This window comes from Mesocricetus auratus, unplaced genomic scaffold (genome assembly GCF_017639785.1).
Source record: "Mesocricetus auratus isolate SY011 unplaced genomic scaffold, BCM_Maur_2.0 Super-Scaffold_100007, whole genome shotgun sequence".
Lineage (NCBI taxonomy): Eukaryota > Metazoa > Chordata > Mammalia > Rodentia > Cricetidae > Mesocricetus > Mesocricetus auratus.
The window spans coordinates 59,010,692-59,028,281 of record NW_024429191.1 but is presented as its reverse complement, the minus strand read 5'-3'; the positions used below and the strand labels follow the sequence as shown (position 1 = coordinate 59,028,281).

The following is a 17,590-nucleotide window of genomic DNA, read 5'->3' as shown; positions in this document are numbered from 1 at the left end:
CCAGGCTCAGTTCCTAACACCCATATCATTCAGCTTACAAGTACCTATAACTCCAGTTCTACAGGATCAACACCCTCTGACCTTCAAGGGCACCTGCATCTACATGGTGCATATAAACTCACATAGGCACACACATACATTAAATAAATATATGAATAAATAAACCTGTTTTTAAATGTTAATCCAGGTAACTTGATTAAAATATTATCTGAAATATCTTAACAAATAACTAGTCACAATTTGTGCAATGTACCTTGGTTCATTTTATCTCTTAGGAAAACAAAGTATCTGTAAGTTAGGTCATTCTCTGACCATCTGTCTGGTAAAGTAGTGCTCTGCAGAAACACAATTATATTTTTTCATACTATCATTTTGTTTTCTTCATATTTTTATTTTCATTTATTGCTTATTGCTCTCATCCCCTAATACTAATCTCAGCTCCTTATGATAGCCCAGGGTTTCTGGCATAAATGGTATCGACTAGATTATCTGATAGTTACTGAGTTAAATTAGTTCTTTATTTGTTCTAGATACACGTCCCTTATCAGACAGGTGATTCACTGAACCTTTTTTTTCTTAAAGAATATATTCATCTTTACTAAATTATCAATAGAAAAAGAAACAAAGTTTATAGACTCTAGGCTGTCCATATAGAAGAATAATCTTTGGGGCATTTCAATGACAAGTCTGCTTTAGTTGTGCTAAATTACATTCATATCACTGGAACTTTTCTCCCTGTCTGTGGGTAGTTCTATTCACTCCCTTGATGGGGTCTAGAATTCATATTTCTAGTCCCCAATTTCTACATTTGCTGTGTTTTCCCTATTAAGCTATAAAAAAATTGTATTGCCAAATGCTACACATCTGGAAACTGCTATTCCTTGAAGTTATAGAGTGCCATCCATGGTGACCTTCTGAGATTTCATCTCCATGGTCAGCCACCTCTGAACCTAGGTATTTCTAAATGCAACTTGGATCCTTTTTTATGAGATACTGTGGCTTATTTGTTTGTTTTCTTACAGGTGAATCGATTTAGTAAGGTAGAAGACCGAGCAATTTTTGTCACTGACCGTCACCTGTATAAAATGGATCCCACTAAGCAGTACAAAGTGATGAAAACTATCCCTCTGTACAACGTAAGTGTGCATCAAGTATAAGACTCCTGTTTCGTAGACAAGAGGCTGATGGGCAACCTCTGTGGCTTTGGGGACCCTATGTCCCCAAACCAATTTTGTGTTGTACCAAAGCATAGTTTGCTAAAAGAGGATTCAAAGTTTCTGATAAAGTAAAATATTTTTTAAACCTAAGAGCAGTGGTTCAGTGCCAGGTATGGTGGCACAAGCCTTTTAATCCCAGCACTTTGGAGGCAGAAGTAGATTTCTGGGAGTTTGAGGCCAGCCAGGTCTACAAAGTGAGTGCCAGGAGAGCCAAGGCTATTACACAGAAAAACCCTGCCTTTAAAAACCACATGTGTACACACACACATGTGCACACACACACACACACAAAAAGAGCAGTTGTTCTGGATTCAGAGTTTCTGATAGAGTAACTAAAGCATTTTTAAAAATAAGAACAATAGCTCTATGTGACATCTATTCCTACTGTAACATACTGTATACATGTACTTATACATGGTGCATTTTATTATTTAGTTTATAAATGGTGTGTGTCTGTGTGGGTACATATATGTAGGCAAGGGTGCATGTGGAGGTCAGATGTTGTTCCACAGGAGCCATCCTTAGTTTTGGAGAGAGGGTCTCACTGACCTAGAGCTCACCAAGTAGGCTAGACTGGCTGGCCAATGAGCCCCGAAGGATCCTCCTGTCTCACTTCCCTAGTGCTGGGATTATAAGCATACACCACTGTGCCCTGCTTCTTTATATCAGTTCTGGAGCTTGAACTCAGGTCTGTATACTTACTAAGCTATCTCCCAGCTCTGCTTTTATAAAAACTTTTATGGACATGAAATCAAGTAGAAAACAGGATATTAATTTGTGGAAATATTACTACTTTTACTTATTTTTTCTGTGTGTGTGTTATATACGTGTGTGTGTGTGTGTGTGTGTGTGTGCTACATACACGTGTGTATGTGCATGTGGAAGTCTAAGGTTGATGTCAGGAATCATCCTCAGACACTCTTCCCACCTTATTCATTGAAGGTAGGGTCTCTCAATCAAACCCACAGCTCACTGATATAGCTAATCTTGCTCTGAGGATGCCCTATCTCTGCCTTCAGAGGCTCAATTACTGGTGGGCCACCATGCCTACTGGGCATTTGCGTGCGTTTCTGAGGATTCAAACTTCAGTATTCATTCTTGTACAGTAAGCCATTTCCTCAGCCCAAGCTACTACTATTTTAAATATTAGATTCATATAGCTCCTAAATGTTAGTTTTTACCAATTATTTTACAGCATTAATTTTTTAGTTGTATGATTTCTGATCAAAGTCCACTCTGTAGCTAACTATCATACCTAGGTTTTCAAATCTATAATAATTTTGATCTGAAACATGAAATTTGTTGGGTATCTTTTTGAGTCTCAAAGTGAAATTTCATTTTGTTGTTGTTGTTGTTGTCATTTTTGAGAGAGGGTCTTACTGGTCTGAAACTCATGAGTTGATATGATCTTCCAGAGTAGCCAGGACTACAAGTGTGCACTACCACATTTGGCTCAGGGATTTTATTTAACAGTGTACATTTTATATGTGTGTGTTCTGATTCTTTAGAAAGCTTCTACTAGACTACTGGGTCTTTTCATCTGTGGGGCTATTTTTCTGTTTTCTAGTTCTTAAATAGGAAGTCTGTATTTACACAGTGCTAGGGTCTGTGAGGAGTATTACTTAAAGATTATTTTAAATCCCTCTGGTCCCTGGAAAAAGAAATAGGAAGCATATTGGTTTGTGGCTTCATTTTATGACTTCCTAGGTCTTTTGGTAGTAAGGGACAAAAGAGACCAAGCATTCATGGCTGTGCTCAATAGCTCCTGCATTAATGGACAGGCATGTCGTTGGTTGGGGTTGGGATTTGACTCACTGTGGTGCCATTCCATTTCACCCCCACCCTACCACATACATAAACCTCATTTCCTTTCAACAGAAAGGCCAATGGATTGAAGCTAAGAAAAGACTTTAGATGGTAAATAACATTCTTAGCCAAGACCTGCAATCTATATATCAGCCACAATTTAAGCCTAACAGCCTGCAGGCTTAGAGTGGGAGGGATAGGAGGATAGATGAGGGAGAAAATTATACTTTGTCAAAGTCTAAGGAGGTATGAAACCAAACAAAAATAAATCATCATGGAATGGGATTTATTTCTTTGCCGTTATCTCTCTTAAGGGGAACCCTTAAGGTCATGATACAACTTGTTTTTTGTTTTTGTTTTGTTTTTTAGTTAAACAACTCTTTAAACTGAAGTGTCTTCCTTTTTATGTTTTTGTATTTGTGTGTATATGTGTGTGAATGTGTGTATATGTATACCTGCTGTCCAGAGTCCAGAGGGGGAGTTGGAGAGTTAGTGTTTGTGCGCCATGTGATGTGGTTGCTCAGAACTGAACTCAGATCTTCCAGAGCAGTGTGGGATCTTAACCGCTGAACTATCTCTCTAACCCCATCTTTGTTTTTGCATTGACTATAAATAATAATTGTAAAACCAGTTTACATATATAGTCATTTTCCCATAAACATTGTCAATGGCATTAACAATGTGATATCATAGAGACTGATGACATTTAACTACTCTAGAAAGGTAGACATCTGAGGGATGTGTTGCAGATGTTCTCAGTGTCCCACCCATGTCACTTTGTATCCCATGCCATTTTTGTACACACATCCTAATTTCCAGCAGCCATCATCTTTCAAGAGTTTGCTCTCAGCTGAAGACCTTGCTCCCTCACATAGATTGGAAATGCAGTAAGGAATGGGCATGGGGTGTCATACCCCAGGTCCATTTCTCATTACTGAGATCATTTCCCAGTGCCTCCCCACAGAGCAAGCTGCAGTGCTCACAGGAGTAGCTGCCTCTCTTCTGACCCAGGTCCCTCTTCCTTGTCATTGTCTGTGCCCTCCCAGATCAACCATGCTTACTCAGTCTTTGTTTTGCATCTGCTTCGGGGGAAACTAACTTCACAAAGAAGCAAGCTAGGTACAATGAGGGACCTCCAAATGAAGCATCAATTTGTGTTTTGTTTTGTTTTTAATCTTGAAGTAAATATAGCAAAATATTAAGCTTGAGAATTATTGTCTTAGGTTGTTCTCATTGTAGCTCTCTTAGATGGGGGCCTTTAACTACTTCAGTTTTAAAATATTTTTTAATGTATTTGGGACTATACATGTTCATATTTAAGAATGTGTTAAGCTGAATTTTACTTTTTATGTGATACTAACCTTGTTTTCATTTCTGTTCTGTGGTCCTCTTAAAGTCATGAATCATTTAGTGGTATTATTTCGCATGGTGATTTATGGTGTTTGAGTGTGTGTTCTATGGGGAAGAGATTTCATTTGCCCATTGCTCATTATTGTCACACCTACTATAAATTAAATGTTTCACATGTCCTTTTCTGATTTCCGTACCATGATCTATTAGTCTACTGGTTATCCTTGTACTAATTACTATTTTTACTACAGCTGGGCACAATTTCATGAATTCTAAGATTACAGTAACTTCCTAGGTCCCTTCCTTTCAGGTTCATACCACCTGACTGGGCCTGTGTCTCAATAGTAAAGTCTTTGACTTGCATGAGAGAGGCCTGCACTGCAAATCAAAACAGAATTTACCCCATTCCAACCTAACAGTCATTCACCACAAGAAGAGAAAGGAAGTTGAGGATGGTGACAAAGGGGAGCCTGTGAGGAGAGATGTAGACACTCACATGTAATCTAATGTCTATTCATTCCCCCCTAACTCCTTGGGATCCCCTCACCATTTTCATCTCTCTAGTTGTACCCTCTCTAGAATGTCATGTGTCAGTACCATGTAGTATTTAGACTTTTCAGATTGGCTTCTTTCACTTGGCAATAAGCATCTTTCTGTGGCCTGGTAGCTCCTATTTTTAAATATTGTCTTAGGGTTTTCTATTGCTGTGAAGTGACACCATGACTGCAGCAACTCTTATAAAGAAAACATTTAATTGGGGTGGCTCGCTCGGTTTCAGGGGTTCAGTCCATTATCATCATGATGAGGAATATGGCAGCGTGCAGGAGCTGAAAGTGCTACATCTTGTAGGCAACAGGAAGTCAACTGACAGTGACACTAGGTGGTATCCTGAATTTGGGAAGCCTCAAAGCCTACTCCCACAGTGACACACTTCATGCAACAAGATCATACCCACTCCAACAAAGCCACACCTCCTAATAGTACCACTCCCTTTGGGGGCCATTTTCTTTCAAACTACCACAAATATATTCTATTATTTAGAGATACCACAGTGTGTTTATCCATTCACTATTGGATGATACTTTGATTATCTTTGGTTTGGGACAGTCATGGATAACTCTACTATAAATATTTACATGCAAATTTCTTATGTGAACATGAGCTCTTGGAACAGCTGAATAAAAATACCTAGGATTACACTTACTCAGTCACAGATAAGACTCTCATCTTTGTAAGAACTGACAGTTTTCTTCCAACATGGCTGTACCATTTTGTATTCTAAGCATAATGAGGGTGCCTATTTTGTCTATTTGTATGTATTTCACCTATTGTAATATGAGTATAGCTATATAATGTATTTTATTACCCTAAAATATATAACTCAGTATTCACTAAGTGTCTATCTTTAACCACAAGAACCACCTCCTGACTCTGTTGGTTTATATTCAGGTGGTAAAGACTGATTTTGTTTTGTTATTTTAAAAACCTAAGCAAATTTATGTAAAGATACATTTGGTGCCTTTCTCCCCTCTGACTAGCAAGCTCTGTACAGCTATTTGTCATTTAACAATGGTTCTGGTCAATCATCCTAGGAAAGATAAAAATAGAGCATCATAGCAGATCCTTGAGAATATTTTCAGCAAACACTGTTCTTGCAAATAACACAGCCACATAATAGTAAAAGTGATCTAAGAGAGAAACATTCAAGTTACAGGTGACTCCTTTAGTAACTAAGTGGCTTTCTATATACAAACACTGCAGGCATGGGTTAGTGTTTCAGCCAGCTGCAGTCTCTGTTGCTATCAAATCGGTGTCTTCCCTCACAGTTGATTTCTGTACCATATTTACATATTGTGCTTTCAAATTAAAGAATTAGTTCCAATGCATTTGTCAAAAAAAAGTTCAGATTTTTACAAGGGACAGTACAGTCAGGATTTGAATATTTTGTGAATGTGAGAGGCTTGTGGTTGCTACTACTTGATAGGAGAACAAAGGAAAGATATTACATTACCTGCATAATTAGCAGTGCCGCTGCCAGTGCCTTGATAACCACCTCTGACTCTAAGAATCATCCTGGAAAATCATGGCTACCTTGATGGAAAAGATTGCTCTCTGTGGTCAGAGCATGTTGTATACATACATACATACAGACAGACATACAGACATATATTCATACATACATACGTGAATAAATAAATAAATGCTTCTGCCATTTGGGTTCATGTAGACACTGGTGCCCCCAGACCAGTGCTCAGGAAGGAGGTTGCCTAGATTAGGTGTGATTTACATAAACATGAAATCTGCTTGCTGCTTTCCAGTAAGCTGAAACACTTAGCCTGAGTGGCACTGGAATTCTTTCGCCCTCCTTTTGTTGGTGAATGTTAGCTTTGCCTGATGAGTTAGTCTGAAAATGTTTGAATCTGCCCATTAATGTTGTTTTGATATAGACCCTTTTATCAATATAGGCTTGAGGGCTAAGGAAGTAGCCAATTAATTACTCTCATCCCTCCTTTAGTTCTGTATGAAATACAAAACAAACAGGCAAGAGGAAAGAAACAATTATCTGAACTGATGTGCAGGTTCCATGGAGCTCAATGGGCTGTAATTATGCCAGGCCCCGTGCTTTATTACTGTTTGACGTGGCTTGCTAGGAAGATCTCATTCTGTCTGGGAGACTTATTGTTCTTTTAACGTCTACAAGAGGTGAGCCCTACTGAAATTCATCCACCAGCCTGCTCTGCTCCCCACCACCATTCTAAAGCACCCTCTCCTCCTGGCAGTATCCCAAGGGAAGGCGTTTCCATAGTAACCCCAACAGAGGCAATCAGCTGTTGTCTGGCACTGCCTGAGCTGGTGTGTGCTAGCCTTCTCCCTTCCCGATCCTCCCTCAAGCCTTTAAAACACTATATTTATTAGTCCTCTTTAATGGAAGTTTATAATCCCTTAATGTCACACTCTGAGTAGCACTTGGGTTTATTTATTTATTTAGGTAATAAATCTACCTTCCTAATGAATTCTCAGCAGGCCCTGGGAGCTCCATTATTTTGAACATCTTGTGCAAATGTTTATATTTCTGCCTGTTGTAACAAAGAAGCTGCTTAGCAAAATTAGATATTCAGAAATTTCTGTCTATATTGGAAATAAATTTGGGATAATACAGATGCTAAGGTTTCAAATGAATTTTTCAGGCTTTTTTTTTCTTACTATCATGCTAGTGATGAGGCAGTCTTTCTGCTATTGTAGTTTCAGCACTCAGTGATTCTGTTGCTGAATTCAGTGACCACGGGTATTTAAAAAAAAATCTCCTTTGAAATGTAGTACCTGAGACATGTGCTCTCTCAGTTTTTATTAGAAAGAAAGAGAAAAGTGGACCTGCAGAGCTTCTCTGCTGATTGTTTTCCTGGCATGTGTATAGAAGTAAATGCCTTTTGTTACATTTGTTAGACACTACAGCTATGCAAAGCAGCACTAAGCAAATCAAGCAATAGTCTCTTTCAGAAACCAGGAAGAGTCCGTTTTCATGAATACTAGACCTGGAAAGCCAATTTCAGATTTCAAAGATGTCTCAACGCAGTATCTGAAAGCAAAAGTCATTCAGGCAAGATTCCTATAAAAGCCATCTTGTTAAAGAAATGCAAATCTTTTTAAGAGCTAAATTACAAAAAAGTGAACACACTGCACTTATTTTTCCAGAGATCAAATTGCTAAAAGCCAGGTTCTTTCAAAACAAAGTCCTACATAGAGACATATATACAAACAGATTTCTGCATTTTCAAAATAGATATCACCATACCGAGGCAATTATCGGCTTCCTTTTTACAACTGTTTTATCAGGCACTGAGGATGTAGCTCAGTGGTAAGGCACTTGCCTGGCATGTATGAAGCCCTGGGTTCGATCCCCAGTACCATAAGAAGAAATAAACAACTGTTTCATCAGAGCTTTATTCTGTGCATTAAACATTTTTGAGCAGCTTCTCCTTGGCATGCATTTGACAACACTGGCAATGCAAGGGTACTCCATGCAAAATGCCTATGACACCTCCTTCACCTATGGGAGAAGCAAAGGTACATACCAGCTAGTTCATCACAGTACCTGGAAAACATGCCCAGCAGCCCTTATGTGCAGTCACTATAATCTCTTTCTCTCAAAAAGAAATATGCATTCAGAAAAGTAAAGCAGCCCAGCCAAGACCTCTGGGCTCCCAAACAATGGAGCTGGGCTTCACACACACACATCTGCTCAGCCTAGCACCCAACCCCTGCTACCTGCTGCCTTCCATTTACGAAGAACACACAAAACTAAAATCTTTTGAAACAGTACTGGGAATCAAACCTAGTGTCTTTTGCTCATCACTAATCTATAGCCACAGCACTCATATTTTATTTTCAAAAGCAATAATAATAATGAAACTAGTATCTGTCACATAGCTAATGTGTTTAGTAGCTTGACTCTGCTGTATCTTCATCTTAGAAGCCTGTTCAGGAAGCACTGTTCATAAGTAAAGAGATCAGATCTCAGAAAAAGGGGTCTTTGGTGTGGGCTTTCAATACAGTGTTTCTGACCTCAAACCCCAGGCTAATTACAAAATTCGACTTCTTCTGGCTGTGCTCTATGTCGACCTTGCATGCCCTTGTTTACTTACATAAGTCTTCCTTTTATTATTAATGGTTGCTTTCTAAAACATATCATCTTAACCTGTTGAGAATACGTCACTAATAACACCTTTGAAAACTAGAGGAAAAAGACCTAACTCGCATCAGCCCTGTTCTTCATATTAGTAGGCCCAAGGAATGATCCATTGGTGTAAAAAGAGAAGAAAACAATTGCTTCATCTCTTTTAGGAGGGAAAACAGCAGCACCTTTGAGGATAGCTGCCTCATCATTCTTGTGTTCACACAGTCCCATCTTTCCATGGGCAAACCCTGTAAAAAAAAAAGGGGGGGCTACTCTAGAAGACAGCCCTTTTGATAATAACCTGATGCTTACAGTTTTTGGGTGTTTTTTTGTTTTTTTGTTTTTTGTTTTTTTGTTTTTGGTTTTACGAGACAGGGTTTCTCTGTATTGTTTTGGAGGCTGTCGGTCCAGCCCAGCCTCAAACTCACAGAGATCCGCCTGCCTCTGCCTCCCGAGTGCTGGGATTAAAGGCGTGCGCCACCAACGCCCGGCGTTGCTTAGAGATTTTAGATTAGCTGTTTCCATTCTGACTTGGGGTTCTTAGGATCCTTAGCCACACACTAGAATAGTCTGTGGGTTTGGGAGGTTTTGTATTGGGACTTTTGCCTTGTTTGTGTTGGGAATTGAACCCTGAGCCTCAGGTATGCTGAGAAACTCTGTCATGGGATATATCCAAAGCTTCTAGTAGGGTTTTTTAAAAATCCTGAAACCCAGGTTATACTGGATACTGGTGAAGTCAGATCTCTCAGGTAAGCAAAGGAGGATAGAGGATCTCTGTACCTTGCTTTGTTCATGTGTGGACTCTTTGGATGGACCTAGGGACCCAAGTAGTACAAATGCTGATTAACAAGAGAAATGCACACCTGTTTTGCTATGTTTCCATGTACATGGGAATCTTCCCAAGAATTGAGTGAAGAAATGATCAAAGCATGATGCTTTTATAAGCTTCTTAGGCCAAACCTGTGTGATGGAGTGATGGGACAAAAGGACCTTCTAGCCAGTCACAGGGTTACTAAGAAATGGAGAGGCGCAGGAGTTCATGAAAAGTAAGGACCACTCCGAAACTCCACCTAGGCAGGGTTATTCTAGTCTCAGGTGCCAGTCTTGGTAATCAAGGGGACTTTCCACTGTGATGTTTGGGCACCCACATACACACAGAACCAAAAATCACATTTATAGCCTGTTACAACATGCCTGTTCTACTCCCCATATTTATATTCACTGTTACTGCTACGGTCCTTTTTTTTTTAAGGAAAAAAATCTTTTTTGTTTTGTCTCATTTTTGCTTTTTGAGACAGGGTCTCATTCTGTAGTCCTGGCTGATCTCAGGCTCTCAAGGTCCTCTTGCCTCTGCCTCTGGAGTGGAAGAATTAGAGGCATACGTCACCGCACCTAACCTTTTTGTTTTTTTGTTGTTGTTGTTGTTGGGGGGGGTTGTTTGGTTGTTTGTTTATTGTTTTAGTTCCTAAGGAAACATTTGTTGAAAGTTTGGATTTGTCTCCAAATTGGATTCAATCAATTGTGACATATGTATATATGTATGTGTGAGAAAAAAAGACAGAGCAGGTACAATGTTCTGACTGCTTCTCTGAACTTCCTGTGTTCACATCCCAAGTCCCAAGGTGATAGCCCTTGGAGATGATGAGGCTCTACCCTCACAAGATTAATGACGTTATGTCAGAGGCTAGAGTGACCCTCCAACTTATCACCACATAAAGGCATCATGAACTCAGCAGTCTGCTGCCCAAAGGCTGTCCAGATGTCCACTGCCTCTGATCCTGGACTCCTAACACCCAGAACTGAAAGGAGTAAATTCTCATTGTTTATAAAACACCCAATTTGGTTATTTTTTTCATAGCTGCCCAAATAGATTAAGAAGAAAGGAGGCAGCAACGGTTATTGTTGAAGCAAGATGGTTGAAACAAGATTTTGCTTTTTAGATCAGGCTGGCCTTGAACTCACTATGTACCCCAAACTGCTTTCAAATTTGGAATCTTCCCACCTCAGCCTCCCAAGTACTGGGATTGCTGCCCTGAACCACTACATGATCTATGGTCTGTGTCAAAAGTTTAATCTCCTTGAAGTTCAAGGTCAGTCTTGTGAAAAGATTCTCTTTAAACAAGAGTAATGTAAGTGAGACATTGTGGTACACACCTGTAACCCCAGCACTGTAGAAACTCAAGCAGGAGCATCAATAGTTGGAGATCAGCCTGGTCCACATAAAAACAACTAATCAATCAATCAATCAATCAGTTATCCCACCCTTTATAATAACAATGTGTACATCATCTCACCTGGCTCCCACCCCACCCTAGTCTGGGGGACAGGGAAAAAATATATATATGCATGCCCTAGACAGGCATCTGGTAAATGAGTTACCTTCTTTTTGGTTGGATCCAGAAAAAAAACTTTATTTGCACAAAGCTGTTAACAATGAAGTTGGACCGCATTGCAGAAAGAACCTGAGATCTTTTAAATGACAGATATTAAAAAGTCCTATTTTATTGGAATTGTACCTATCCATAGACACCTTTACTGTGTATCATGATTGAGGGAATGCCCGATAGGGGCAGCACAACTGACCAGTTCAATACCTTTCCCCACTTCACTAAATTGCTCACTGAACTTTGGTGGAATAAGCAGCCATTTTCAGAAGCCACCTCCAGCATCTGCCTTTCCACCCCTGCTCTCCAGTGTCCTGGCTTTTCACAAAGCTGGAGGCATTATGAAAATCCCCTATTTGCATTTGAAGATCATTTCAGTACATGAGGTAAATGAAGTCATATCCAGTGAGGTCTGGGACACAACTATTAGGATACATGGGTGTATACGGGTCGTGGTCAAATAACAACACCCTTAGTGGATACGTGTAATCACACCTGAAATAGCATATGTGAAGTCCATAGCATAGTTCTCACCACATGTTTAAAGTGCTCACAACCATAAACGGCTCTCAAGCTCCTTGCAAACTGACAATCATAAAGAAGTCAGAGGAACAAAAGGAAGCCAGCATTCAGGGCCTCACTGTTGGCTCTTTGCTCTTCCTGTTTATTCATGCGGAATTGCTCCTCAGACAACCGTATGGGCTCCTCACATCTTCCCTCAAAGGGATACGCCAAAATGATCCTTCACCTCCATGCTCTCCCTCTCTATGCCTTTTCTGCTACTCTGTTCTTCACTACCACCTGACCTGTGATTGGGTTGTCTAAAATCCGTTTCCCCATTAGAACATGGACTTTAACCCCAGAACACTTCCCTCTGGACAGTAAGTGTTCGATAAATGGTTGCTGACGGGTGAACTGGACAAATTAAGACTGGAGATAGGAGAAGCAGTTAAAGGCTGCTGCTGTGGCACACTGAGAAATTACAAGAGCCTGAACTCAGACAAGGACGGGAAAGAGAAGCAGGCAGTGCTTCAAGAGATACTCAAGGGGCTATCGAGATGGTTCCGTGACTGAGAGCACTTGCTTCTCTTCCAGAGAACCTGAGTTTGGTTCCCAGCACACGTGTCTGGTGACTCACAGCCACCTGTAACTCCAGCTTCATGGGACTTTATGTTCTCCTCTGGCCTGTATATGCAACTGAACATACATGGCATACATGGAAACAGCCAGGCTATGGGCATTGAGCAAAGAGTCACAAGTCAGAAGTTTCTCTGTGGATGCCTGAGTAAATAGCAGTCCTGATTTCTCACCAAGGTAGGAAGTGTAGGAAAAGAAGCAGAAGTGCAGGAAAGAATATTCCTGAAATAGGTTGCATCTGAGGGATCATGGGAATGTGAAATGATAGGCCTGATAGACAGTCATCTGTCTGAAGAGCCATCTAGGGTGGAGTCTGTTTTAGTGGGCTCAGTTGCTTTAACAAGATACCACAACTGAATGGCTAAACCACAGGGATCCATTTCTTGCATCCCTAAAGGCTGGAAAGACCCCTCACCACACTAGAGCATTAAATGCTGAAACTGATGCTCAAGAAGGACTGACTGCCCATGGGTGCCGAGAAGGAGCAGGAATAGATTTGAGGGTGAGGAGGGTTTCAGGGGTCCATAGGTATATGCCAGATCTTGTGCATTTTCCATGATGGGCATAGGTATTTGCTTCCAATTTTTTACCCTTTTAAAATTTTATTCATTTGTGTGTGTGGATGTTTCCCTGTGTGTGTGTCTCCACACCACATGCATGCCTGGTGTCTGAGGAGGCCAGAAGAGAGCATTGGATGCCCTGGGACTGGAGTTATAAATGGTGGTGATCCCCATTTTGATACTGGGAATTGAGCCTGGATTCTCTGGAAGAGAAGCCAGTACTCTTGATTACTGAGTTATCTCTGCAACTCCATTTCCAAATTTTTTTAAAGATGTTTGTATGTTTATGGATGTTTGGCCTGAATATATGTCTCTTTACCATGTGTGTGATTCATGCCTATGGAGGTCCAAAAAGGGCATTGGACTCCCTGGAACTGGAGTTACAGTTGCCAGCCACAATGTAGGTACTGGGAATCAAACCTAGGTTGCCTGCAAGAGTAACCAATGCTCTGAATAGCCTAGCCACCTCTCCAATCCTCCTTTTCAAGTTCTTTTTTGTTTGTTTGTTTGTTTGTTTGTTTTTTAGACAGAATTTCTCTGTGTATCTCTGGCTGTCCTGAAACTCTCTATAGACCAGGCTGGCCTTGAACTCAGAAACCCACCTACCTCTGCTTCCTGAGTGATGGGACTTAAGGTATGCACTACTACCACCTGGCCCTTTACCAAGTTCTTAAACCAGTGTATAGAGATTTAAAAGAAAATGGCCCCAAAGGGAGTAGCACTATTAGGAATGTGGTTTTGTTGGAGTAGGTATGGTCTAGTTGGAGGAATGTATCACTGTGGGGTTGGGTTTGAGGTTTCCTATGCTGAAGATACTGCCCAGTGTCACAGACACTTCTTGTTGCCTTCTGATCAAGATATAGCCAGCACCATGCCTGCCTGCATGCTGCCATATTCCCTGTTATAATGATAATGGACTGAACCTCTGAACTGTAAGCCACCTCCTCAATTAAATGTTTTCCTTTATAAGAGTTGCTGTGGTCTTGGTGTCTCTTTACAGCAATAGAAACCCTAACTGAGACACATTGGTCTGCAACCTTTAAATACAGTTCCTCAAGTGTAGTGACCCCCAACCACAAAATTATTTCATTACTACTTCATAACTATAATTTTGCTTCTGTTATGAATTGTAAGTATCTGATATTCAGGATATCTAATATGCAACCCCCAAAGGGGTTGCTACCCACAGATTGAGAACCATTAAAGGGTCATATGAGCCACTGCTTTGGATGATGATTTTAAGTGTTGTGTTCTGGACTGAAATGGGAGGAGATGGGGAAGCCATTTCAGGAACTCTGGGAATTGCCTCTTTGGATGCTGTAGCACAAGATGTGGAGAGAAGATATAAGACACAAGAGATTCCTGAGCCATTCTTCATTCAGATTAACAGTTAAAAAAATATTTTCTGCGTGCACTTGTTCAATATTCTCTAAGTAGTAGTTTAAATAATTTTGTTATCCTTTCTATGAGGCAGTATTAACACCCCATTTTCAGGTGAAGAGGCAGAGAGCATTGATAGGGCTTCCCCAGTGTGGGCACGTGTGTGTGTGTGTGTGTGTGTGTGTGTGTGTGTGTGTGTGTGTGTGTGTGTGTGCACATGCATGCATGTTATTTGTTGCCTCCTGTATGTCCTGGATTAGATTCCCTTCCTCTTCTATAAGTTGTAAAGTACTCCTCAGAATCCCCACCAAGGTATAGTTGATTGAGGCCAAGTACAATCCCTTCTCATACCGCTGTGGCCAAAATGATCAGATTACAATTGAAATCACTCATCATTCCTGAAATAGAGAGAAGCTAATGACTCAACGTGTTGGCAAAGGTAGGATAAGAACAGTGTGCCTAAGATGATGAGTGCATAATCTTTTTGCATCAGGAGGGTCATTAATTGGTAAGATTAAGAATTTCAATTAAAAGACCAATAAGGAAAGCAACTTAATTAAGTTGGTATTTTAAGAAAGAGAAAAAATAAGTTAAAAATAGATTTTTAAAACTATATTCAATTAGTAAAACAATTATCTTTGTAAAATAATAATTTTATCACCTAAAACCCAATTATTTAGTAGCTTCACCTAAATCAATGGTTTTATACAATTAGAATCACTTGGGAAGCTTCCCAAATGAAACAAATCAGAATATCCCCAGTGCTCCTAATGTGCAACCACAGTTGGGAATCACTGGCCCAAATGAACCGAAGTCAGAATATAAGTTTGAATAGTCGAAATAGATGTGACAGGGCTTAAGCACTTAGTTTTGCATGCTTGTTCTGAAGGAGTGCCCTCTTGGGCTATTCGTCTTGCTTCGTGTACCCTTGTGGTGAATTTGATTATAGGGTTCCCAAGCCCACAACAATAAATCTGAAGCAGTAATTAAAAGAGAGCCCATCTGCCATAGGCAGACATGTTGATGACTGCAATATCTGAAAGCCAAAAGTGTAGAACACTCCAAGGAGATACAGCTGACTTCGCTAGATGGCTTGGTCTTTTGGATCTCATTGAAGTGCTTTCTGGAGCTATTTCCCCAGAGCAACCTTTTTGGAATTAAAAATTCAGTGTTTTATAGAACTATTTTTGCTAAATTCCAGGTTGCAAGATAAACTCCAATACTCAAAGTGCTAGGTGTTCTAAGAGCAGAGGCCTCCAATGTCCTCTGTGAGAATTTCAGCAAAAAGAAGACAATTGCCTATGAGCCACTAGATTCTAACTACATTCCTAGTAAAGAATTTGACATTCAGGCCAAACATGGAAAGAGCCCAATGTGGTTCCTAGAAATAAGTCCCTTCCCACATCAGGATAAAGGATCCAAGGACTAACAGAGGAGGCAGTGACAGGCCAGCTCACCCTATGTCACTCTCTAGATGAATTTATATTTCATTTTCTAAAGTGCGCAGTTCATTTTCAATGAGAATGATGTATAGATTGTAAACATTCTTCTTGATGGTGCCCTTGATCCCTGTCAGGATGTGCAGAATATTTAGAAGAATCGAAGATAGACAAGGAGATGTTATTTATTCAGTGCAGTGAGATGGATTAGGATTGGAAATTTACTGAACAGTTTTATGGAAAGGCTTATATCAATCTATTACAATCAAGGGTTGAAAGGCCTTGCTAGTCAATGATGTAAACTTAGCCGTTTAATCAGCTGATTGTAATTAGTTTTGTTGGCCTGAATAATATTGATCATAATAAGCATTTGTATATAAAATCAGTTCTACTGGTTTTAAGGTGTGTCTGTGTGTGTGTGTGTGTGTGTGTGTGTGTGTGTGTGTGTGTTATGTATGATATTTGAAGTACGTTGCCCTGGAGTATGGTCCTGGGGACTTCAGCATCCCTGAAGATGCATCTGTTTTAAAACACACTAATTAATCTTCAGCGCAAAAAAAAAACTTCAATCCTTAAAAGAGTAAAAATAAGTATTTGGTTCTATTTAGTAGAAGATTTTCCAAAATAAAGGCTTTTTCCCAATTGCATAGTAAAACAATAAATTTGTCAAGAGGATACTTGTTTAATAAGGAATTAAGTCTTAGGTACAAACTATACATTCTTTCCGTGATATTTTTACAAAATGAATATGTCTCTATTAGTGTAGCTCTCGAGAATAGAACATGGACTTAACAAGATCCTGGGTTCAACTCTAAACACTCCCCCCCCCACACACACACACATACAAAGTTTACTTATTTTGTTCACAATTGCTGAATAATGAACTATCCCTGGCTGGTGAGACAGCTCAGCAGGTAAAGCTGCCAGCTGACAAAACAGCCTGAGTTCAGTCCTCAGAACCCACATGATAGAAGGTTGTCTACATACATACATACATATGCACACATACACACACAGAGAGAGAGAGAGAGAGAGAGAGAGAGAGAGAGAGAGAGAGAGAGAGAGAGAGAGAGAGAGAGAGAGAGAGGAGTTAAGTAAAATGAAACACATTTTAGAGATATTTAATTTGAGCACTCAGGAGGCAGAAGCAAGTTGATCTCTTTGAGTTCAAGGCCTGCCTTGTTTATGTGAGTTCCAAATAAGCTAAGGCTATGTAATGAGATGGTTTGTAAAATTTTTTTAACTAGCCCAAACTTAGAAACAAGACATTTTTTGGTCCTCAGTTCTTGTGTCAGAAATCTAAAAGGCAAAGCAGATGGTGTGTCTCTGTTCCTTGGTGTCCAAGGCTTCAGCCAGATTTAAGACCAAGAGGTTAGAAAGTCAAGTCTTTGGGAGGCTCACTTATTCCAGTTGTCAACACCTGCTGGGAAGGTGTGAAGATGACAACTGGAACCCACCCAAAGGCTCCAGAAATATTTAACTTCTTCAAACATATAGGTCTGCAAGGTTCTTTTTTCTTTTCTTTTCCTTTTTTTTTTTTTTAACTCACAGCATTAGCCTCCTGACTTCTTAGATTACAGACAGGCTTATGCTTGTGGACCCCCAACAACTATTTATGAACTACTGTTAAAAGTCACTCAGC

The 17,590-nt window shown here is 40.0% G+C and overlaps 1 protein-coding gene across 1 annotated transcript in view; it reads left to right on the top strand.

The window, feature by feature from the left end:
* Myo1d (myosin ID) overlaps positions 1-17,590 on the top strand; it is a 300,654-nt gene that overhangs the window by 189,466 nt on the left and 93,598 nt on the right. The window contains exon 20 of the mRNA XM_005076975.4: positions 1,023-1,136. Within this exon, the coding sequence (XP_005077032.1) occupies positions 1,023-1,136 (114 nt within the window). The remainder of the gene's footprint in view (positions 1-1,022; positions 1,137-17,590) is intronic.